The following is a 26,684-nucleotide window of genomic DNA, read 5'->3' as shown; positions in this document are numbered from 1 at the left end:
GGGTCAATTAGAATTTGCGCTGACTACAAGGCGACGCTAACAAAGCCTTACAGAAAAGCGCGTACCGGTTCCGTGGTGCAACATTTATTGCACTCTTGGGGCAAGGGCAAGTCTTTGCAAAGTTAGACTTGGCCCAAGCCTACCAACAACTGCCAGTAGACGCCCGCACAGCAAGCCCAAACGACAGACGCACAGGGGGCATTCAAGTGCACCCGATTGCAATTTGGGGTTAGTGTGGCACCAGGGCTGTTCCAAAACCTGATGGAACGACTACTGCAAGGGCTCCCAGGGTAGTTCCTACTGATGATGTCCTAATTTCAGGGAAAACATGGAGGAATTGGGGAGGTTAAGAAAGGTCTTGAGCATTTTCCGGACAGCCGGATTAAAAGTCAAGACAAATAAATGTCAGATAGGGGTCGAATCGGTCGATTTCTTGGGCTACCGGATAGACAAGAAAGGAATTCACCCTACTGAGAGCAAGGTTAAGGCAATTAGGAAGGCTCCAGCGCCCAAAAACAAAGCAGAGCTGCAGGCATTCCTGGGATTGGTTAATTTTACGCGGTCTTTTAAAGAACAAAGCAACTGCTATGGAACCGCTGCATAGGCTCTTAGGAAAAATACTGTTTGGTCTTGGGGAAAGTCAGAAAATAGGGCTTTTGAAGCAGTAAAGAACCTGCTCTCAAGTGATAGCCTGCTCATCCAATATCACGACTCACTACCCCTAGTGCTGGTTTATGCGCGTCCCTTATGGGGTGGGGGCTGTACTCAGCCATAGACTTCCAAACGGCACAGAAGCCCCTATAGCTTCTACTCTAGAACGATGTCCTCCCCAGAGAGGAACTACAGCCAATTAGACAAAGAAGCATTAGCCATTGTATCAGGGGTCAAAAATTCCATGAGTATGTCTTTGGGCGGAATTTTGAAATCGTGACTGACCACAGACCGTTACTGGGATTACTGGCTGGCGATCGCCAACGCCTGTGGCACTTTCGCCACGCTTGACTCGATGGACTATATTTTAGCCGCCACTCATACAAGCTGCAGCATCGACCGGGAAAGAAGTGGGGCATGCAGACGCATTGAGCCGATGCCCACTGCCAGGGGCGACCGAAGACCCCACTCCGGGACACCCATCCTCCTTATTGACTCGTTGGACTCTGGCCCAGTCACATCAAAGGAAGTGGCTCGGCATCATACCGACATTGTGTTAAGGACTGTACCGGTTGGGTACAGAGAGGTGGCCGCTGCGCCGGGCGAACGGTTCAAAGAATTTGTTAAGAAACGTGATGAGCTCTCGGCTCAAGGGGTGCCTGTTATGGGGTGATCGTGTAATAATTCCTGTTAAGTTAAGGGCAAGGTATTGGACCTCCTCCACGAGGGTCACCCAGGCATCGTAAGGATGAAGGGTTAGCTAGAAGCTATGTATGGTGGCCACTCATGGACGAGAGATTGCTGAGAGGGTAGGGAAATGCCAAGCTTGCCAAGAGTCCAGACCGCTACCCCAACAGCCCCAGTCAGAGAATGGGAAAAGCCCCAAGGGCCTTGGTCAAGAATCCACATTGACTTTGCTGGCCCCTTTCACGGCCAAACGTTCCTAGTGGTGGTGGACGCATTTTCCAAATGGTTAGAGATCATACTTATGAAGTCCACCACAGCCGAAGCAGTAATCGCAACCCTCGCCACCTATTCGCAACTCACGGGTTGCGGACACTCTGGTGTCCGACAATGAGCCCCAATTCACGGCAGCCCAGTTTGAAGAGTACCTGGCAGAGGAAGGCATCCGACATGCCTCTCTGCACCTTTCCACCCTGCGTCGAATGGCCTTGCAGGCGTTCCGTCCGGGCGCTAAGGAGGCGTGTCAGGCTCAAGCCAGGTGACTGGCAAACAAAATAGACTTTTCCTAGCCGTCCAGCACAGAACCCCAAGCACAGCCACGGGAAAAGCCCAGCCGAATTGCTAATGGGACGAAACTCCGGTGCCCACTTGACCGTTTGAACCCCATTACACACCGAGGGTTACAAGGGGAGCTAGAAAAACAAGAGAAATGAGCATAGGCGACGGGTGTGGGCCCGAAACTATGGGGACGGCCCGAGTTGGTCGCAGGACAAGTAACAAAGTAACAGGGCCAAAATCGTGCGTGGTAGAGCTACCAGACAACCGAATGTGGCGGCGCCACATAGATCAGTTAAGGAAACGAATAACTGACCAAAACCAAAACCAACAGAGACAGGTAATGACCAATACCACTTTGAATCCACAGCTGACAATGACCGGGGAGGCGCAAGACTTAGCTGAGGTCCCAGAGTTCCAGCGACGCCATCAGGTCCCCGAGGAAACAGCAAGGAAAATTCAAAATTAATCCAAGGCGGATGGCCAAGAAAAGAGTCGGCCAATAATCCAGAGCCCGATGGCCTAGAGAAAGAGCTGGGAGGAGAAAACAGCCCCTCCGACCAGCTCAAAACACCACCCAGAACTGAACCGCGCAGGTCAGAAAGAACTAGGAGACGCCCAGGTTATTTGCGTGACTACGTCGAAAAATAACATGTGAATAAATATGTAAATAAGACCAAGTGTTTTCTGGGAGGGGAGGAGTGTTATGTATTAACAGTTGTGCCTTTAAATATTTGAGCGGGAAATCAGCACGTTGCTGATTGGACGAAGCCTCCAGCAGAACTGTATAAAAGGAGAGGTTTTGGCCCCAGCCTGTTGCTGGGTTCACCCTATATTAAAGAGCTGTTGTCACTACCCTGGTCTCCAGCCTCGTTACTTCCCGAACATAACAATAACCAATAGCATGTTTCCTCTGTTGTCCTTCCTTAAATACAAGTACCTGACATTATATGATAAAGCTGAAATAGATTTTCTTCTATAACATTCTTAATGATATAGAAACATCAGACTGAAAGTCTATATTTTGAGATGATCAGGAAACTTTATTACCCAACACATCCATGAATAGAACAAAGGCATAGAAGAGTTTAGATTAGGCTTTTCTTCTGTCCACTTGCAGCACTTTGTTTCTAGGCCTTGCCAGAAGAAAAGCAGTCAGATAGTTTGCAGAGCCAAAGGATAAATATTGAGAAAAAGGAAAATTCCTTCTACATCATCACCTTTGCTTTACTCCTGGGAAACAATATCAATTACATTTTGTTTTCTATCCAAGACTGGGGAAATGCTATAACTTCTGACCTGTAATGTACCACTTCTGAAGTTGATACTCATTCTTTTTTAATCACTCGTTCTGTATATAGCCTTGAACAAAAAGTTTAGTTTTGCATTGTGTTTCTTTCTTGCTTTGGTTTCATGCCTCTGTTATATGTTACAATCATGGTCTCAGCTCAAACCTTTTCCTGACCATCTTTGTCTGTTCTACTTTTCATAAATATGCTTTTACCTTTGGGAAACAAGAAGAGCAATATATTCAATGTTTTCAACTATAATTGACATAATTTCCATTGGACATGCTGGATTTCTGTCTCCTCTTATTTAAAGTGACCAGATTTTGGCCATGGCAAAGTGGGACACCATTGATGGGGGGAGGGGCTGCGCATGCACGCTGAGTCTTGCCACCTGCCTGAAGGAGGAGGAGCGGCTGCTGCTTCTCCGCTCTTCCAGGCAGGCTCGGCTCTCCTCGGCTCTCCTCTCGGCTCTTCTCTTCCGCTCGGGTGAAGTCAAGCGGCGTCTCTCCTCCCTCTCACGCCCCCTTCTCCGCCACTCCCCCCTCTCTGCCTTTTCCTCTTGCGTTGCCGCCTCCCATTTTCAGAATGGGAGTGAAACAAAAAAAATCGGGACTTTTTGGAATTGCAGCGGGACGCAGGACAACTTATTAAAAAGCGGGACTGTCCCGCCAAAAGCGGGACGTCTGGTCACTATGCTCTTATTATTTGCTCAGGTCTGTGTCTTTATCCTATAAATGTCCACCAGGCTCCTTCACTTAGTTAAATCCTATTCTGTGATCTACATTTTAGTTATTTATTCTATAGCATCATTTCTCTAGGATCTCCTGCAAATTGGTTTTCCGTGACTCAATCCTTCTTTTTGCCTATACAGATAATCTTAATCCTTACCACATCTGCAGTGGTGCAAGGACAGACTGCCCATCCAACAATAAAATAAATTTTTGCATGACATGTTAGTCAAAACTGCTTTTGCACTTCCTTTACAAAAACAGAACTGTTTGCTAACATTGTACTGCTGACATTTCAGTTCCTGTAACTGTTAGTTAGAATGCCTGGGAACTTTCTTTCATATTGCTACAACTCTGTTAATCAATGCCAGACTTTTCGTTTTACAAAGTCCCCTGCATAGATAGGTCACGAAAAAGATTTAAATAGTTGTTTATAAAGCAAAACATCTATTTGGCTGGCAAAGCTACATTAGGATTAAAAGAAAAGCTGGATAACAAGGCTAAGCTTCTACTGACATTTTGGCATTGATGGAAATAACGTGTTTGCAAATTAATTCCAAGGCATATTAAGATAATTAAAATATTAAGAGGAATAGAAACTTGCACGCAAAAAACCCTTATACGAACTAGAAATTCTGGAGACTTTGTCCAAGCTAGTGAACATTGTCTCAGCCAGGAAATAAAAGCAACTGATATTTATTAAATTATTCAGAGATTAACAAGTGTATGTATGTATGTATGTATGTATGTATGTATATATATACTGTGTGTATGTATGAAAGTTCTCAAGACAAAGGTGTAGAATAAATCTTGTCATTTGCAAAATACAGCAAATCCTGTCATAGTACAAATTGTACACACATTTCTAGTAAAATGTATTTTTATATCAGCCAAGAAAGTATATTTAATTTGGAAATAAAAATCCTTTTTGGAAACTGTCAAGAAGTCACAAAATCTGAGCCCAGACAGGAAGAATACTGTTTAAAAAGCTGATAGACATAAACTTTTCACCTGCCCTAGTTAGAACTTTTCTATAAATCCCCTCCATCAGAAAATCCCTTATATGTTAAACAATCTTCTGTTATTTTTAATGCTTGATCTATTATTTTCTGTTATTTTAAAATCTGAAAGTTTGAACCCAGAACCAACTATTCATTTAAAATTGAAAACTCACCTTGGCATGCAAACTTCAATTCCTTGGCATCTGTAACAGTGATCCTTTTATCTGGCCTATTTTTTTCAAATCGACGATGGCTTCGTCTTTTCTTGGTCTCACCCCAAAGATTTGATCCTCCATGCATGCTTGGAATGTTCAAAATAGCAATTCCTTCCAGAGAAATATTATTCAGATCTATCTGAATTCCATCACACTGCCAAAGAAAAAGAGACAGAGATGGAGAAGATCAAGATAAAATAAAATAAAGAGGAAGAAATCAAATAGGGATTAGAGGATATCAGCATCTTTGTTATTTAAATTATTTTACTAAACATATATTTCCTGTATTAATTTTCTATATCAGATTATTTAACAAAATAGCAGAGCCTCCAGAATCCTGGAGTGAATCCTAGATAGGGAGGCTCTCTGCTTGGTCACTCATGACCTGGTCATCTCCTGTTTGGACTTTTGCAATGCTCTGTATATGGGACTGCAGAAACTTCAGCTGATACAAAGTGCAGCTGCCTGGGCATCATGGGCATATGATTCCTCTTTTGTGCCCATCCACTTCCAGGTCCAATTCAAGTTTTTGGTTGTCAGCTTTACAGCTCTAAATGACAGGAGGCCAGCTTACTTTTTTTTTTAAAAAAAAAATGGACCCATCTTCATTCTGGCAGCTCAGTAGCTCAGATAGTTAGGACACTGCATTGGATGTTAGGAAATCCATGTTTGAAACCCGAGTGCTGCTACATGGTGGTGTGTGCTCCTGTCATTTGCTCCAGTTCCTTGACAGGATCATGAAAGAAGCCACTATGGTGTCCCTTGGGCAACAGATGTCACCGGCTAATCCTTTCAACCTGAAAGTATCTTAAACAATTCCTTTGTGGTAAAAGTCATTATAATTTCCTATACTACCTTTCTGCAAATTTAGTGAGTTTTATATGTCAGGTCTTAATTCCTACCAGCTATGGGAAGGCTGCTTTCCATTGTGCTTATTTCTTTTCTACTTGTTTTGGGTAGCATTGATGTAGGATGCCATCATCCATCCATCCATCCATCCATCCATCCATCCATCCATCCATCCATCTCCTTCATATAGCTACTTATCTCATGTATTGTGTGTGACTTTGGATGATGTAAAATAAGAACAGACCATAAAAACAGACATTAATATAGCATTATGATTTTTATCCAATTACATAAATATCCATATAATATATATGAAGTGCAGGAAAAAAATATAAACTTATTACAGACGATAGGTGAATCTGGAATCGTCTTTTAGTAAGTATTAATAGCTGGCACTCAGAATATTAATATCTTGGAGGTAATACAGACTAGTTGGGTGCTTTCCAGATGCTGCTTGACTTTATCTTCTACAGCAGGGAAAATGATTTCAAAAGGCTGGATTCTTTTCAGTACTGATAAGTAAGCTTGATCCTCACAATTCTATTGGTCTTGCCAATTAGGGATGATAGGGCTGATATCCTACAGCCTCTGTAAGGCTACATGTTTCTTTAACCTTTAATAATTCTACTATTTCAACATTATAGTAACAGTTAATCATTTTAATATGCTTTTAATAATTAAAGTTTAAATATGCACACAAAGTTTCAATCTAAATAGAGTATTTATTATTGATTCCTAACACCCACAGCAACACGAGCAAGAACTACATGGTGGCTGTACTGATAACGAAGTGTGTAAAGTTGTTTAGTGAAGGCACATGTGTGTATGTCTATATGCTTAGTAACAATTTTTTTTATTAGAATCAAACTTTTACATGTCATATAGGTGTTAAGTATTAAGAGGATTTCTTTTTACTAAAAATTCTACTCATGTGTATACTCACTTACTGCTATACATTCTTGATAAACAGATATTAATTTCATAATTAAAAGTAATCTTGTGTAAATACCCTGCAGGCCTCAATGAATCAAACACATACTGTGTGTCAGGCCTCCCACTGTCTTCAAGTGGAATGTACTGGCTGGATAATTAGATAGTACATATTTTTTAACCTTATTTGCATGCATATTATATCTTTTGCACACTGACAAGCAGCAGTAACAACAAAAGTCAGATTACCACAGGGAATTCCCACAAAGAAGTCTTCATTCCTTATAATTTGCAGCCTAAATTAAAATAATTTGATCTTTGACAAGGATGAAATGTCAAGCCGAAGGGGGTCCTCTACAAGCCACAGCCTGTGGCTTCAGAAATCTGCCTAATTTATGTCAGTCACTTCTTAATACATATTTAAGTATTACACGAAAAAGATGATAAATATGCAATCTGACACCTTTGGTATTTCCCTGCTGTTAATTTATAAAGGTCTTGTGCCCCCCCTCCATCTGACTAAAATTATTTAAATAAAGAGAGAATTGTGATATAAGAAGGTACAGGGAGCGTTTTCACTCAATATCGAACACAGCAGGCAGTACACTAAGACAATTATTTCACTAGGCCTCAGAATCATGCTGTGATGAGTTACTTTCAGAATTAGTAAAGAAGAATTTCTTTGTTAGGATATAGAAGAATTTCTGTACAAATCTATCTTCATTTTGCTAACATTTCATATATGTATTACATATTTACTGATTTTATTTTTTATGTAAAGTATAACAATTATTTTGTGAAGTTCTGGTGAATAATATAAATGTGACATTATCTATAAGCATTTGTTCGATCATCTATATGTCCATCCTTTCCAAACAAAATGTCTGTAGAAAATGATACCTATTGTATGATTTAAGTTACAGAAATGTAATATATAACTAAAGATTATCAAATAGCAAGCTGAGGAACATGTGGTTCTCCAGATGTTGGGCTGGGCTTCCATCATTTTAAAGGACTCATTATTCAAACACAAACTAATGGGGAAAATTGCTCAACCCTATATTGTCCATCCTTTTTATAAGGAAACTCTGCAGGATCACACTGAAGTGAAGTAAGTTTAGAATTTTGTCACACAATGGACATTAGATTATTTAAGGAGCAATTCATACTGTACTTGTTCATAAGCTGCTTCCTTGTAATATGTCTTTAACATGTGCAATATCATTTTTTGTATTTTTTTTCAAATCAACATTTAGTTCTCAAAGTCGTCTGATTTTTAAAAATGGAGTTTCACACGCGTCCGGTGGGGAAGAATGAATAAATCTTCCAAATTAAAGTGCATCACTCTTTATGGCAGTTCTTTTAAAAGCAAGTTTGAATTTGCACTGATTCTTGAGAAAGTTACACATTAAGTTAAGCTTCAGTTCTATTTATTGAATCTTTGAATTAATGTTCCATATATATTTATGTTCCCTTCTTCCTTGTCAGCTCCCCCGAAAAAGGTGATAATGAAAATGGAAAAGGAATAAAAATTCTATTCTATTTCTGTAACAGAATCTCTAGCAACCCAAGTTAGTTCTCCATGGAGTATCTTTGTATTTCTCCACTACTTTCAGATAACCTCTGAATGTTTGTGGTTTTTTTAAATGTCCGATAATATAAAATAGCTTTTTTGCAATACAGCCCCCTTTTTGTGTTACCTGTTTTCTAGTGAAGGTTTATAATCATTGTTAATTATAAAACTATGGGAAACAAAAATATTCCTGCAGGAAAAAGGGTTCCAACTTTTCTAACTTTTCTCTGACTTTACCAAATATGGGGCATTTACCAAATATTTTGCAAACAGTAATGTATGTGTACATATCTGAAATCAGAAAAGTAGCCCAAATGAGCGCAGATGATTGTCAAGCTAAATTTAGGAAGCCTAAATGATTAGGCTTCCTAAATTGGAATATATACCGTATATACTCGAGTATAAGCCGAGTTTTTCAGCACGTTTTTTGTGCTGAAAAACGTCCCCTCGGCTTATACTCGAGTATATACGGCTTATACTCGAGTTTTTTTTAAGCCTCGCTTATACTCGAGTATATCGGCTTATACTCGAGTTTTTTTTTTTTCACATTTTACCGGGCGGAAGCCCTGCCGGTGCAGTGGGAGGGCGGGGCGGGGGAGCCGCCAGCCTTCTCAGCTGGGGGGGGGGGGCTTTCCCCAACCGGGAGGGGCCTCATTTCCCACCTGGCTTATACTCGAGTCCCCAGTTTACCCCAGTTTTTGGGGTAAAATTGGGGACCTCGGCTTATACTCGGATCGGCTTATATTCGAGTATATACGGTACTTTCTTTCTCTTCCTTCTCCTCCTTCATATTCATATTTCAAGTCATATAAGAACTATCTCACTATTTAAATTAGTTAAATCCAGCCATTTTAGAAAATGCTTTATTTATTAATCCCAACTCTAACAGAAATTGCCATTCATCCCTGTACTTCATTTCTTAATACATGATATAATATATGCATTATATAGTACCTCTGTAGTTTCAATCCTCAATAGTCAATGAGTTATGGCACAGTACAGTAAATTACTTGGGTTGACATGGAGTTTGCTGCCATTAGGAATGAGCTTTATTATAAAAGAAAACCTAAGTGTCAGATTTTTGTTCAATGTGAAGGTGTGTGTATACACATAGATACTTATTACTATAAATATGTAATAAGAATGAATTTTCAACACAATTTTTAGTGACAGTGCTGGCCTTCTGAAATTCCCAGATACTGGAAATGAGGTTAGTTCCTACTTTAGCTAACTTCTAGAAACATATGAAAAATCTCAGGATTTTGATTTATTTTTAGGGATTTTTCATTTTATTTTTATTGCTTACTGTGGATGTTTTAATGATTGTTGTATTAATGTTCAATATTCAACTGTTGTGAATATGTGTGATTGTTGTGTCAATATTCAACTGCAATGTGTCCCCTTCAGGAGTAGTGTCTATTTATTTGTTTGTTTTCTGTTCATTTATTGGATTTCAAATTACATTGTTAGTCTCTATTCAGCACACCATTGCATTGTATCTTAACATTGACTTATGGCCTCCACAGAAAAGGGTAACATTAACATAATTTTCTTACTTTTCTAACAGTAAACTATCATAAAATATAACATTATAATTTCCTAATAAAATGCATACTAAGGAAATCCCAAAAAAGGGTAAGAAATCAACTTTACAATCTTTAAAATTTCTAGATGGAAATTTCGGGACATTTATAATTAAAGTTTCTAGAGGTTATTGGGTAAAGAATGTTATTTTAAGTAAGTAGGTCTAGAAATCAGCAAGAACATTATTGTTTCTAGTGGATATCTGTATTTATGAAAAATAGTCAAAATGAAGGAAATTGATCTGGGTTATATTTTTTAATATTTTTATAGTTTTGTAAAAAACATAAAGATGAACACAAGCGAATAAAAATAAAAATAAATAAGAAACAAGGTCCAAAAAGAAAGAAAAGAAATATAAAAAAGAAACTTTCAATTTCCTTTGAAACAAATTCAGTTACAAATACAATTACAATATTATCTATTCTTCATGAATACAAAGAAAACTCACTCCTTTCAACAGAATGGGTTATTTCTAAAATTCTGTCTGAATTTTATAATCTTTGAAGTTTTATTCATTTATAGACCTTCTTGATTTAAAATTAAAGAATGCATTTGTAGGTAAAAATCCATCTTTATTAAGTGATTTTGTCTGTGCAGAGAGCCACTTTATCCTTAAGCATAAAGTAATAAGAAGAATCTAAAAAATGTTAATCCTCTTATCAAAATTCATATACATTTTATCAAAATCTGATGATAGATGATGTAAAAATATCTTAAATATTCAGTTGAATATTCAATCTTATTAAATATTTATATCAAGATGTACCTATGTGTATATATTTTGCTGAATGACACCCCTAATAAATAACCTTTTTTACGTCTGATTTTTTTTAAAAGAAACTGATTAATTACAGATCTTATCCTGATATTTGTAAAATCCTGAACAGTTGTGATCATATCTATGAGATTGTCTCCTCCATAGAGATCCATGTGTCTATTTGTCCCACATTCTGTGGACATTCACTTGATATCAATCAGCTATTATTTAGAGACACTCACCCCAGAGATAATACAGATACCAACTTTGTTAATGATTAGTTGGTATGTAACATAACATTTGAGATTTTATAATAACCGTGGGGGTATAATTGTATTATTTTATATGGTAATTGTTTTTATGTGTATTATTTCATTGAATTTATATGTATTTTTAAATTTATGTATATAGTCTAGAATTGGACTGCATGATTCACACAACGTAAACTATTTTAAATAAATAAAAGTAGACAAATAGGATCAATAAACAGGTGAATAAGATTAAAATGAATTTTATTCCAATATTGAGGACTCAACAAAGAGAATTAAATTTAGTGGGATAGTCATTGAAACTAAATGTATTTCACTGCCTAGCTGAATGTCTTGAACCTGGCATTAATTACAATTTTTATTTTTTTATTTGTAATTTTCCCCAGTTTGAATAGATCTATTATATTGGTTTGGATTAATATATACGTCTACGTTAGCCAGAACTATACACAGCAATAACTTTCTTACTTCTATTTCCAGAGATTCATGGAGCTTCTTGCAAGTAGCAGAGAAAGTTTCAGAAGTGCCGAATTCAAAATACCAAAATTTATTCTTCATTCTAAAATATGAAGGAAGAAAAAAGGAAAGAAAGAAACATCAATAGCTGACCATTAAACAAGTTAGCATCCTGACTTCTATCATAAAGAATCATAACATCTGATACCCATTCTGAATAGAATAGAATAGAATAGAATTTTTATTGGCCAAGTGTGATTATACACACAAGGAATTTGTCTTGGTGCATATGCTCTAAGTGTACATAAAAGAAAAGATACGTTCATCAAGGTACAACATTTATAACACAAATGATGGTCAATATATAAATATAAATCATAAGGATTGCCAGCAACAAAGTTACAGTCATACAGTAGTAAGTGGAAAGAGATTGCTGATGGGAACGATGAGAAGATTAATAGTAGTGCAGATTTAGTAAATAGTTTGACAGTGTTGAGGGAATTATTTGTTTAGCAGAGTGATGGCCTTCGGGAAAAAACTGTTCTTGTGTCTAGTTGTTCTGGTGTGCAGTGCTCTATAGCATCGTTTTGAGGGTAGGAGTTGAAACAGTTTATGTCCTGGATGTGAGGGATCTGTAAATATTTTCACGGCCCTCTTCTTGATTCGTGCAGTATACAGGTCCTCAATGGAAGGCAGGTTGGTAGCAATTATTTTTTCTGCAGTTCTAATTATCCTCTGAAGTCTGTGTCTTTCTTGTTGGGTTGCAGAACCGAACCAGACAGTTATAGAGGTGCAAATGACAGACTTAATAATTCCTCTGTAGAACTGAATCAGCAGCTCCTTGGGCAGTTTGAGCTTACTGAGTTGGCAGAAAGAACATTCTTTGTTGTCCTTTTTTGATGATGTTTTTGATGTTAGCTGTCCATTTTAGATCTTGCGATATGATAGAACCTAGAAATTTAAAGGTTTCTACTGTTGATACTGTGTTGTCTAGTATTGTGAGAGATGGAAGTATGGAAGGGTTTCTCCTAAAGTCTACCACCATTTCTACGGTTTTGAGTGTGTTCAGTTCCAGATTGTTTTGGTTGCACCACAAGGCTAGTCGTTCGATCTCTCGTCTATATGTGGATTCATCATTGTCTCGAATGAGACCGATCACTATTGTGTCATCTGCAAACTTCAGTAGCTTAACAGATGGATCATTGGAGATGCAGTCATTGGTATACAGAGAGAAGAGAAGTGAGGAGAGCACACAGTCTTGGGGGGCCCCTGTGCTAATTTTACAAGTATTTGATGTGATCTTGCTTAGCTTCACCTGCTGCTTCCTGTTTGTTAGGAAGCTTGTGATCCACTTACAAGTCTGTTCAGGTACCTGTAGCTGGTTTAGCTTAGTTAGAAGAATGTCTGGAATGATGGTATTGAATGCTGAACTAAAGTCTACAAAAAGGACCCTTGCATAGGTCTTTGGAGACTCAAGATGTTGTGGGATGTAGTGTAGAGCCATATTAATAGCATCATCTGTTGATCTATTTGCTCGGTATGCAAATTGCAAGGGGTCTAACAGCGGATCCGTGATGGTTTTCAAGTAGGAAAGCACTAGCCTTTCAAAGGTTTTCATGCCTACAGATGTTAAAGCAACTGGTCTGTAGTTATTCAGTTCCTTGATGGTGGGCTTCTTCGGCACTGGGATGATGGTAGAGCGTTTGAAGCAAGAAGGAACATAGCACATCTCTAGTGATTTATTGAAAATATGGGTGAAGATGGGGGCCAATTGGTCAGCACAGACTTTTAAGCAAGAAGGAATTATCTTGTCTGGGCCTGGAGCTTTTCCTGGCTTTTTCTGTGAAATAGGTCCTGCACTTTCTTTTCTGTGATCACTAGGGGTTGTGAACCCAATGAAATGGGATCAGTTGTAGGAGGCTTGGCTGTTGTTGGTGTGTCTGAGATGGGTGTTGTGGAGATAGGTGGCTGTAGTTTCCTTTCAAACCTGCAATAAAACTCATTCAGGTCATCTGCCAGTTGCTGATTACCTTCAGCCTGGGAAGGAGGTTTGCCACAGCCGGTGATATTTTTAAGAGTTTTCCACGTTTGCTGGTTCATTTGCTGAAAACTGATTCTTTAGCTTTTCAGAGTAGCTTCTTTTTGCTGCTCTGATCCCTTGTTAGTGCATTTCTGGCCTGATTGTACAGCATTTTATCACCTTTTCTGTAGGCTTCCTCTTTGGAATGTCGTAGCTGCTTAACTTTAGGTGTGAACCAAGGTTTGTTGTTACTGTATATTCGCAAGTTCCTTGTAGGTACACATAGGTCTTCACAGAAGCTGACATATGATGTTACAGTATCTGTGAGTTCATCCAGGTCCGCAGAGGTATCTTCAAAGATATTCCAATCAGTGAAGTCAAGGCATGCCTGCAGCTTTAATTTTGCCTCCTCCGTCCAGGTCTTCACTGGTTTAATTGTTGGTTTTGTGGTTTTAAGTCTTTGCCTGTAAGCAGGTACAAGGTGAATCATGCAATGATCAGAGTGTCCTACAGCTGCACGTGGTAAAGACCGATAAGCATCTTTTAGTGAAGTGGATGAATTTATAATAATCCCCAACCAACTATCATTCAAAACTAGGTACGCACGTCCCTTACTTCTTCTACACCAAACACTGCAGATCTTAAATGCAAATTGATAAATGCAAAAAGCATTGTAAAGAAATTGCCTGAATTTATCCTCTTGTTAAACATTGGTACATTTGATATTATATTTGTTTGCAAAACATGGCTGAACTCATCCCTCCCTGACTCCATTATTTTAAACAAAGAGTATCATGTTTTTCGATCAGATCATGAAACCCGCAGAAGAGGTGGAGTGGCTATCTTTTACAAAAAGTCACTGAATCAAAAAAATATTCAAATTGAACATAAACTTTCTCTTCTTGAAACTATTGTACGTGACCTGTCCCTTAAAATCACACTTCGATTCTTACTATGTTACAGAGCCCCTGACTATATCGCTCATGCAAACAAGTTAACCACACTGTTAACATGGGCTATTTCTTGCCCATATCCTCTCATCTTCCTGGGTGACCTTAATTTACCTTTTATTAACTGGATAACAAATGAAGGTACAGCTGAACCCATCCATACTACACTATACAATGCTGTTACAAACCTAAGTCTTGAACAGCTAGTAACTAACAATACAAGACTCAACAACTGCCTTGACCTCATCTTCTGTAACAACACAAACTCAATTTATGGACTACAAATAAGAGAACCCTTTTCCAACAGCGACCACAGCATGATAGACTTTTGTCTCAATATACGACCTTACATAAATCGTCATAATAATAGTATTCCAAACTAAAATTTCAAAAAAGCCAACTATGATCTTATAAACAATGACCTCTCATCTCTTGACTGGCAAAATATGTTCTCAACCTGTATCACTGCTGAAGACCACTATAGAATTTTCCTACTTGAAGTCAATAGAGTCATTAAACTTTACATACCACAAACCACCACCAAAATAACAAAAAACAAAAAACAAATTACCCATATCAATAAAAAAGCTCCAATCGAAAAAAAATCCCTCTAGAGGAGAAACAAAAAGAGCTATGTAGCAAATTTCAAAAACCGGTACAGAAATATATGCAACCAAATAAAAACTGAATGCACCAATTACCACGCCAAGCAAGAAGAAGACCTTCTGGACACAAATTCCAATCGTGCTTTTTATAATTTTGTGAACAACAAACTTAAAGACTCAAGATCCATCCCACCACTAAAAGAATATAACGGCAAAGAATATAATGATGAAACAGTTAAAGCAAACCTCTTTAACACATTCTTTGGCTCAGTCTTTGTGAACAGTAATGGCTTATACCCGACATTCCCAAATCGTACCAACAATGAGTATAACGATCTAACACATATAGACTTAACAGAAGATAATGTTGAAAAAGCTCTTCGCAAACTGAAACCATCCCTATCTATTGGACCTGATGGACTATGTGCATACTTTTTAAAAAAACTTTCCACTAATAGAGCAGAACCCCTAAGCATAATCTTTGAAAAAGCTTTCACAACCAGTTCCCTTCCCAAACTTTGGTCACTAGCCATGGTCATCCCTATCTTCAAAAAAGGAGACCCCTGCCTAGTTGAAAATTACAGACCTATCTCTCTTTGTTGTGTCACCTGCAAAGTAATGGAATCTATTATCAACCAATCCATTACCCTCCATCTAGAAACAAACAATCTATTCTCTAATAAACAATTTGGTTTCAGAAAAGAATTATGTAATTTACAACTTCTTCACTGCAAAAACATATGGACTACAAATCTTTATCAGGGCAAAGCAATAGATGCAATCTACATAGACTTCTGTAAAGCTTTTGACTCAGTAGTACATGATAAACTTCTCCTAAAACTAAAATCCTATGGCATCTCAGGACCCCTCCACAATTAGATAACAGCTTTTCTATCAAACAGAAAGCAAGTAGTCAAAATTGGCAATGCTCTATCAAACCCTGTTCCTGTTAAAAGTGGCATTCCCCAAGGCAGCGTTCTTGGACCAACACTCTTCATATTATACATTAATGATCTCTGTGACCATATTACAAGTTACATATTACAAGTGATTGTGTTCTTTTTGCTGACGACGTAAAACTATTTAACACCACCAACAATACAACTACCCTTGACTTTGTATCTGAATGGTCTAAAACTTGGCAACTCCAAATCTCAACCAGCAAATGCTCAGTCTTACATATTGGAAAAAAGAACCTAAACACTAAGTACAAGTTTGATGGATATTACCTTATAGATGACACCCACCCTGTTAAAGACCTTGGAGTTTTCATATCAAATGATCTAAGTGCCAAAGCCCACAGAAACTACATCACAAAAAAGGCTTTAAAAGTTGTAAACCTAATCTTGCATAGCTTCTTCTCCAAAAACACTACACTACTAACCAGAGCATATAAAACATTTGCTAGACCAATTCTTGAATACAGCTCGACAGTCTGGAACCCATACCACATTTCTGACATCAATATAATTGAACATGTCCAGAAATATTTTACAAGAAGAGTTCTCCACTCCTCTGAATACAACAAAATACCTTATGCCACCAGATATGAAATCCTGGGCTTAGAAAATTTAGAACTATGCCGCCTTCGAAATGATCTGAGTTTAACTCATAAAATCATCTATTGCAATGTTATTCCTGTCAAAGACTACTTCAGCTTCAATTGCAACAATACACGAGCACACAATAGATTTAAGCTTAATGTTAACTGCTCCAATCTTGATTGCAGAAAATATGACTTCAGTAACAGAGTTGTTAATGCTTGGAATAAACTACCTGACTCTGTGGTCTCTTCCCAAAATCCTCAAAGCTTCAACCAAAAACTGTCTACTATTGACCTCACCCCATTTCTAAGAGGTCTTTAAGGGGCATGCATAAGAGCACAAGCGTGCCTACCGTTCCTGTCCTATTGTTTTGTTTCATTATATCCAATTAATATAGTTATTACATAGTCATACTTATATATATGCTTATATATTATATAGTAATTTCATGCTTATGCTTATATATACTGTGTGACAAAATAAATAAGTAAGTAAGTAAGTAAGTAAGTAAGTAAAAAATAAATAAATTTAAAAAAATTAAATGTGATTATCAGGAGATATATGCCCCCCGCCCCCAGGATAAAAATGTTTTGCAACAGAGATAGATTAAATTCTTTTAGGCCTTTTGGAAATTGCTGATTAGCCAAAGTGAGGCTTTTCAAACTTACTATTTTATGTTTTATGTATTATACTATCTAACTTTATTTCTTACACTGTCCAAAATTTAGTTGCAGGGTCTATTATCATAAGAAAGGTGAAGTAAAATTCCCTAAGCAAATGTTGTAATTAATTGTTCGTTATGGCAAGTATTTAAAAAAAATCCACTTCTACATTTCCAAAGAATATTGATTAGAAATTTAAATTCTGTAATATAATTCAATCAGAGAGTACAAACCGGAAATGTTTTAAAAGTTGCAAACAATTTAGTTGCTTATAAAACCTAAGAGAAAACACATTGCATATTATTTTGCATTTGATATCTATTATATATATTTCAAATAAACTTTTATATAATAAGTCAGTGACCAGTTGAAACCTTATTATTTGACATTTGTCCTCCATTTACTGCTTAACTTTAAAATATAGTTTAGGTTTTTTTAAAAAATATTTTTTTAAAAACACTTTTCAAAAAACAAAAAAGAATCTTTAAATAATAGTTTCTTTCCAACAATTCACAACCGCTAAACATTTCTTACTTGTCCGTTTCCCCCCCACCCCTTATTTCAATATATCCTTTATACATACAAGTCTAATATTAATTTATTTACATACAACATATAAATAACAGTGTACACAATTTCATTTCTACAAATTACATTTTTTCTGTTTCCTCTTATTTGTTGTTACATTTCTACTCTTCCATATTTGATCTTTCCTTGCCTTTTATCTCTCCTCAAGCCATTCATACCATTTCTTCCACAAGGCAGTTTAGGTTTTAATGGACTGATTATTGAATAAAAAGAACTTTATACAAATCCAGTTCACGATCAGTTCTTTGTTCCTACATACATGTATTATCATAGTCTATGCACATGAAAATACCATTAATCACAAATTGATGTATCAGATGTAAAGGTATGCAACATGCAATAGTTCTATACAATTCCTTCTATTATTGCAAAATGAGCCCTCTTCCCCCACCTTGTGGTCCACAAGTAATTGACCCAAACCTGGTTCATCTTTAGTTAAAATATTCACAAGAGTTTTTAGCCCATTCTCAGTAGAGCTTTATGCTACCCAAGCATTCTCAAGAGATTCCAAAAACCTGTATATGAATAGAAACAGAATACCATTAATAATTATAAGGGAAATTCAATCATTTTTACGAGTGACCTACTTTACTTCCCCGAAGATCAGATTCTTCAAATGAAGTGGTATATTCTCCACTTACACATTCATTTAAAAGCATGGAAAACATTTTTTTTTGTTACCGAACATAATAGTGGCTTGTAACTTTTCTGCTGCTGTATCCAGGAATCAAAAGCTAACTAGGAAAATCCATTTAACTGGCAAATAGCTCTAAACCAGTTGGCCAACTAAACCTTTGTTCTTTTGAGCTGACATTTTTCTTTTTGATATTTCTACTTCACTAGAATTTTTTCTATGTTTGTAACTTTGTTGTTCTTTTTTTTTTTTAAATAGTGGGCACTTAACAGAATATTTCTCCTCTAGATAATGACATTTTCATGGCCTTTTGAGATAAAATGGAAACATAAGTATTTCTAGAAATTGTGTTATATGGAGAATTTAATCCCAATCATGATCTTTTTGATTTCTGTTATTTTCAACTCAAATATATTTGTACCAGGCTATCCATTGTTAGGTTAATGTACACAGTTAAAGAAGGTATAAATAGCCCTAACTTTTTAATATATCTGTTCCTAAGAATCCAGTGTTATATATTCAGTACAAAACTGCACTCTTTGAAGAAAGCTATTACAGATTTGAGGATCAGAATAATTTGTGATGATTAAATATTTTTATTTTTATTTATTTTTTATTTTGTCACAACAATATATGTACGTATCATAAAAAAAGATTATATAGTATATAAACATATATATCAGTAAATATTAGGAGGTATAAGCATATTTTTATATAGGAAGAAGAAAAGGAAAACAATAGGACAGGAATGGTAGGCACATTTGTGCGCTTATGCACGGCCCTTATGGTCCTCTTAGGAATGGGGTGAGGTCAATAGTAGAAAGTTTTTGGTTAAAGCTTTTGAGATTATGGGAAGAAACCACAGAGTCAGGTAAAGTATTCCAGGCACTGATGATTCTGTTACAGAAGTCATATTTTCTGCAATCTAGATTAAAGCGGTTAACATTAAGTTTAAATATTGGTTGCTCTTGTGTTATTGCAATTAAAGCTGAAGTAGTCTTTGACAGGAAGGACATTACAATAGATGATTCTATGAGTTAAACTTAGGTCTTGTCGAAGGCGACGGAGTTCCAAGTTTTCTAAGCCTAGGATTTCAAGTCTGGTGGAATAAGGTATTTTGTTGTATTCATAGGAGTAGAGAACTCTTCTTGTAAAATATTTCTGGACACGTTCAATTGTATTGATGTCAGAAATGTGGTATGGGTTCCAGACTGTTGAGCTGTATTCAAGAATTGGTCTAGCAAATGTTTTCTATGCTCTGGTTAGTAATGTAGTGTTTTTGGAGAAGAAGCAAGATTAGGTTTACAACTCTTAAAGCCTTTTTTGCGATGTAGTTGCAGTGGGCTTTGGCACTTAGATCATTTGTTTTATTTTTTTATTTTTATTTTTATTTTATTTATTTTGTTACAACAATACATATAAGTATCATATAAAAAGATTATATAGTATATAAACATATATATGAGTAAATATTAGGAGGTATAAGCATATATATATATATAGAAAGAAGAAAGAAAAACAATAGGAGAGGAACGGTAGGCATGTTTGTGCTCTTATGCATGCCCCTTAGGGTCCTCTTAGGAATGGGGTAAGGTCAATAGTAGAAAGTTTTTGGTTAAAGTTTTTAGGATTATGGGAAGAGACCACAGAGTCAGGTAAAGTGTTCCAAGCACTGATGATTCTGTTACAGAAGTCATATTTTCTGCAATCTAGATTAAAGCGGTTAACATTAAGTTTAAATCTATTGGTTGCTCTTGTGTTATTGCAATTAAAGCTGAAGTAAATCTTTAATAGGAAGGACATTACAATAGATGATTCTATGAGTTAAACTTAGGTCTTGTCGAAGGCAACGGAGTTCCAAGTTTTCTAAGCCTAGGATTTCAAGTCTGGTGGGATAAGGTATTTCATTGTTTTCAGAGGTATGGAGAACTCTTCTTTTAAAATATTTCTGGACACGTTCAATTGTATTGATGTCAGAGATGTGGTGAGGGTTCCAAACAGGCGAGCTGTATTCTAGAATTGGTCTAGCAAATGTTTTATATGCTCTGGTTAGTAGTGTAGTGTTTTTGGAAAAGAAGCTACGCAAGATTAGGTTTACAGCTTTTTTTGCTATGTAGTTGCAGTGGGCTTTGGCACTTAGATCATTTGACATGAAAACTCCAAGGTCTTTAACGGGATTGGGGTCATCTGTAAGGTAATGTCCATCAAGCATGTACTTAATGTTTGGGTTCTTTTTTCCTATATGTAAGACTGAGCATTTGCTGGTTGAGATTTGGAGTTGCCAAGTTTTAGACCAAGCGGTTAGATGATCAAGGTCTTTTTGAATGATAGATGTATTGTCTGTGGTGTTAAATAGTTTGACATCATCAGCAAAGAGAACACAATTACTTGAGATATGCCAAAATCAGCCATTCAAAAGTTCAAAAGTTATATTAAAATGTTTAGAAACAGATTGCAACATTATACAATATTCAGTAAGTGGGAACCCCAAAGGATTCAGACAGAAGTAGTTTTAAATTACACAACACTTTCTAATATTTATGACTTCTCAGTAAAGTGGTTCACATCTTCTAACCAACCACATATCCCATTGGCTACCTCTACAATGTCTGCTATTTCCATATAATTCTTAGCCTAATTTTCCTCTTATAATCTTACGTTGCCCTATATATAATGTTTGTGCATTTTATAAAGATTATTTATATTGAACTTTATACAAATTATACACATCACAGATAATTTATTCTGTGTATATGTGTATTTATTTTTCTGCTTAAAAAAGGCATTCACGTACTTGAAATATTTTATAAAACACCCTGGCTTTGCAGACAGTAAGTGGAACTTTCCTAGTCCTATTGGGTCTGTCCCAATCTTCTGTATATAGTACATTACAAACTTAATATATTACCAGTACAATATAATACAAAGTTATTGCTGCAGCAGATGTACACATATACTTTTAATAAATAGAATATATAGTAATATTAAAACCAAGCAATTGCTTTACTCTAAAATGGCCATTTCAAAATTAATAATATCAAATATACCCTCAATTGTTAAGCATACATTCTGCCTGTTAACACATGATGACTAAGTATGCAGTTTACTATCCATTGGACTATACAGCCTATCAATAACATATTATAGAAAGGGCTCTGCCTCAATGCTAGGGATATTTTTTTACCTTTAAAAGAGGCCATATTCAACTATTGGCAATGAAATTTAAGTTAGAAAAGACTCAACCAGATTTTTTGGATAACTGCTACAAAGCAGTTCTGAATTAGATGAATCAATAGCCTGACATTTTAAAAAAATGCCTATTCTCTTATGTAAAGTATATGATAAATCCTCAACCTTGTTGGTATCCCCTCAGTTTTGAAATGCTATATATTATAATTTACTGTAGCTAAATAATACTTAAAAAAAATAGAATATGCATATTAAAGAAATATTTAATTCAGTTAACCTGACATTCAAAAGACACAAAGTCATATTCATAAAACTTTCTTGTAGGTTTAAGTGATGTGATTGACATTGGGTAAAATTAAGCCCATTTGGTTTTCACTAATAAAATAGGCTGTGGTGCAGCTTTGCGTTATGATGTTAATTAGAAAAAACCCCACTGTTAAAACTATTCTATATAACCTTTCTGATTAAGCAATTAGATAGCATATCATCAGAAAAAAATTGCCCTGATTCTAAATATGGAAATAATAAATGTTTTATTATACACCTGATGAACACTAAGTACTGCATCACAATGTGCAAAAGAGAATTTAAATTCTGTACATAATGATTAGTTTAGTTATGCATTTTTATCCAAAATAAATTGACCAATGAGGTCATATGACAAAATGGTTTTTAAAAATATCTTCTCAAATGCTGTTTGCACAGATTGCACAGATACTTAATTTATAGAAACTTGAATTTGGCAGCATTTAAAGGACTACATGATGTAGTTACAATTCTTCATTCTTTTAAACACTTGAGCCTTGACCCAGAGATATTTGCAAAAAATAAATAAAAAATCCTTAAATCATGGAGTTTTACAATTAGCAATTTCCCCTGAGAAACAGATTTATAAAGCAGATATCTAGAGCAGCTGTTTCTTCTTAGAAAATCCCATAAAGTAGCTCTTCCTCAAGTTGAAAGGTGGTGGATTTTAGTCCAACACATCTGGAAAGCACTAGGTGGGAAGAAGGTTTCAGCAACATTATTTTCCATTCAGAATAAGAGACTAGGGTGGGATAATTGAAGAATGAGTGATGGAAATTGGTAGGTATGTAACAGAACTACAGACTAATCTCTATTCTGAGTTTTTAGCTCAAGCCATACCTCTGCAACCTTTCTAGCAGAAAAACAATTGTCTGTGAGCTTATTCATCTTTTTATTCATCATATAGCCAAATATATGCAGAAAAAATAATTGCTACCAACTTGCCTTCCATTGAGGACCTGTATACTGCACGAATCAAGAAGAGGGCCGTGAAAATATTTGCAGATCCCTCGCATCCTGGACATAAACTGTTTCAACTCCTACCCTCAAAATGATGCTATAGAGCACTGCACACCAGAACAACTAGACACAAGAACAGTTTTTCCCCGAAGGCCATCACTCTGCTAAACAAATAATTCCCTCAACACTGTCAGACTATTTACTGAATCTGCACTACTATTAATTGTTTCATAGTTCCCATCACCAATCTCTTTCCACTTATGACTGTATGACTACAACTTGTTGCTGGCAATCCTTATGATTTATATTGATATATTGATCATCAATTGTGTTGTAAATGTTGTACCTTGATGAACGTATCTTTTCTTTTATGTACACTGAGAGCATATGCACCAAGACAAATTCCTTGTGTGTCCAATCCCACTTGGCCAATAAAATTCTATTCTATTCTATTCTATTCTATTCTATATATATATATATATACAAGTACAGTGATTTGACAGTGTTTCTGCTTTGAATATTTGGCAAACAATCCAATTCCAGTTGCATTACTTCAGAAGCTTCCTAATTTGATTTACATTCTCAAAAAGGGAAGCTATAACCATGACTCTTAATACCTATTGGCTCAAATACCACTTACCTCCATAAGTCCTAACAAATCAATTTCAATTTTAAATCTCAGCAAGAAGTAATTCTGGGGAAATTTACCTTTTATGGTTTCCTACCTAAGCAACTCATTCTTTTCAAGTACACTCAGGCTAAAAGAATCATTACAGAAAATTTCCTAAATTTAGAGTGCCAGAATGAAGTCTGTCATATTCCAATTTTACAGCTTATAAACACATTTTATTTAACTTGATGTGCTACTCATCTTTTCCAGAGACAATTATTTTTAGATGGGAAATGGGCTAATTACCTTAGCCTTTCTGCCCAGCATTAACTTTTTTTAGGACCAAGATTGAAGTTTTATCTTCCCTAGTTCTTAATGTGAGATTTAGCACAGTCCTCATATACCCTATCTATGAAGTACAAATGTTACTGAAGCCACCACATTTATGCTTTTATACTGCCCTATCATGCCCTAGAGTCAGACACAACTGGACAGGAAACACATACCTTTTTATTATCCCTGCAGCCAAGAAACTTTAATTTGTCATTTATTGACACATATTGTAGTCATTGGTTACATGTCAGGGGTAAAGTTGTACAGTATATTAAAGAAAGAAAAATGCTGTGCTGAATTAAAACAAGCTGCAGAAGAACGTTTCCTTGTTCTTTGATAATCCAAGATTGTGGATTTTTAAAAAATTGCTCCATAGCTAACGAAACATTTGAACAATACTTTATTGAGAAAACATCTGAAAGCTGAAGTTTTACAAAAACAAATTCCTCTCTCAATGTTGGTGAATAAGTGAGGCATGAATGGCAAAATACTGCACAGTTAACAAGTTAATTTATTTTTTTAATTACCATATGTAGAAAATAAAATATCCAGAACATGTTAGAGAAAAAATTAAATGTGCTTCTTTCAATGTCTTATACTCTTTATTTCAAATGATAACTCAATCCAACCAAGTTATACAAGAACTCCTTCCCTCCTCTTCCTCTGGAATTGTCTATATCCATACTACAATTTAAATTTTTTGGGCAGTAAATGTCAAACATATTAATTCTACAGATCCCTGATGCAATGTAAATTGTCTTGACTAAAACACTCCTGTAAGAAGTTTAGAAATGTATATTTTAGAATCTGCTAACATGCAATGTTATATAACACAATGTAATGTTAGAATATCATATTATGATGATATGAGATATATGAAACAATATAACATAGTGTTAACATATAAGAACCCAAACTTGATGACTTTCCAACTACAAGTCAATTTTTCCTGAAAACTAATTATTTCCAACATTAGCAGTAGTCCTAACTGGAAATACAATAAATATTTACATAATATTGAGTGTTCATTTACCAATGAAAAATATTTTTTTTTATTTTAAAAAATACAGTACTTCTCTTTGGGAAAAAACATCCTTTTCTCATTGCTCATAAATCTATTAACCAGGTAATTTTGTACTTAGCTAGAATGACTTCATTGTGGCATATAATATATATTAATAAGATTGTATGACTTCTTTTAATGTTCTTCTTTTCTCCTCAATCCTGTCTTCACTATCATATAATCTCCATTCTGTTTTCTAATGAATTATATGAAAAGATAAGGAAATGGTCAATGGCAATGGGATTTTAGGAAAAAAATTATGATAGTGAAAAGATTAATAATAGGCTCATCATTGACATTTTTTACTTCTAATATCTAAACTGAGAAAAGGGAAGTCAAAAATAACCCTTTTTGGTGTTCGTGTTAAGTTCTTTAAATTCCTCAAAGAGTGTGGGAAAAGGATGGGAGCTTTCCAGGCAGACACATTTTTTTGCCATTCTACTCCAAAGTGCAGTGATGCTTTTTATTGTGATGCTCTTAGGTAGTAAACTCAAGCATGGCTTAGCAAGCTAAATTTGTCTTAACAAATTACATTCAGAAAATCTCAAACAGAATCTCTTATTTGTTGCACTCTTCCTCCCCAATTCATACAGCTTCTCTCAATATGTTCAATTCAGGAAAAAGAAGAAAGAGGAATAATATTTCCCTGAGCTCCATAGATTCTAGCACCATTATCAAACTCTCTTAGTTCACATTTGCTTGGTAGTCCAAAATCTACAATTAAAAATGATTTACTAAAGGTAAAAGCACATGTAAAATGCTGGCCGCATTTCATCTTCAGTAAATTCAAAAAAAGATCACATTGTCTTTATGACACATTAGTTACTTTTGCTGATAAGATATAATTATGCTTCCTATGTTTTAAGACATTTATAATCTAGATTCAGATTCTTGCTAGTAACTTAATTACTTTAAATTAGATTTCAGTTTAAAACTAGAATGTATTTTATAAGTCAAGAAGTCTCTGAAGGCATACATTTTAGGATACATCCATACTATGCAATCATGCAGTAGGAAACAAAGACTGATTTGTCCACAATTTTATATAATCAGGATTATAGAAAAGTGATATTCTGAAGTGACATAAATTAACAAGAGGTTAAACTCAAGCACCTGGTATAAAACTAGTACCTGGTATAAAACCAGCAATTACACAGCAGTAGAGCATCTGAATGATAATAATTTACAAGAGACTTCCCGCCTAACTGAACAGACTTTCTGATCCATGATACTTTATCTTCAAAAAGAAATGCCACTATTCATAATCACAGTAGTATCTTGGGAAAAATGTTATCCATGTGGCAGGAAAATGCTAGGTCAAGGAATTGGGGGAAAGAACAGTGATGGGGAGAAAGTATGCTGCATTTGATTATGTAGGTTCTTACACTAAACATTTATGTTTTTCTTCAGTTTTACTTTCTTTCTCAATATTAGCTACATATCACTAGCAATTTCATATAAAGGCATAGACTGGAGGATGCACAGAAATTTGCATCCGACATTTGCACAAAACATAATATTGATAATTGCTACCTTGTGAATTATGTGCAGACATTTCCCAAGCAATCTGGTTACTAAGCATAGATTTCGTATCTCTCTCTCACACACACACATATATACTGTATACATGCCTATACATACACCAAACTAATAATACTACTTTTTATAATAAGGGATTT

The 26,684-nt window shown here is 35.7% G+C and overlaps 1 protein-coding gene across 1 annotated transcript in view; it reads right to left on the bottom strand.

The window, feature by feature from the left end:
• DGKB (diacylglycerol kinase beta) overlaps nt 1-26,684 on the bottom strand; it is a 332,776-nt gene that overhangs the window by 89,256 nt on the left and 216,836 nt on the right. The window contains exons 19-20 of the mRNA XM_058182793.1: nt 11,554-11,644; nt 5,082-5,277 (exon numbers count right to left, since the gene is read on the bottom strand). Coding sequence (XP_058038776.1) covers nt 5,082-5,277; nt 11,554-11,644 — 287 coding nt within the window. The remainder of the gene's footprint in view (nt 1-5,081; nt 5,278-11,553; nt 11,645-26,684) is intronic.

The sequence above is a fragment of the Ahaetulla prasina genome, chromosome 4 (assembly GCF_028640845.1).
Source record: "Ahaetulla prasina isolate Xishuangbanna chromosome 4, ASM2864084v1, whole genome shotgun sequence".
NCBI classification, from domain to species: domain Eukaryota; kingdom Metazoa; phylum Chordata; class Lepidosauria; order Squamata; family Colubridae; genus Ahaetulla; species Ahaetulla prasina.
Note: the sequence above shows the minus strand (reverse complement) of the source record. Positions and strands in the feature narration are given on the sequence as shown.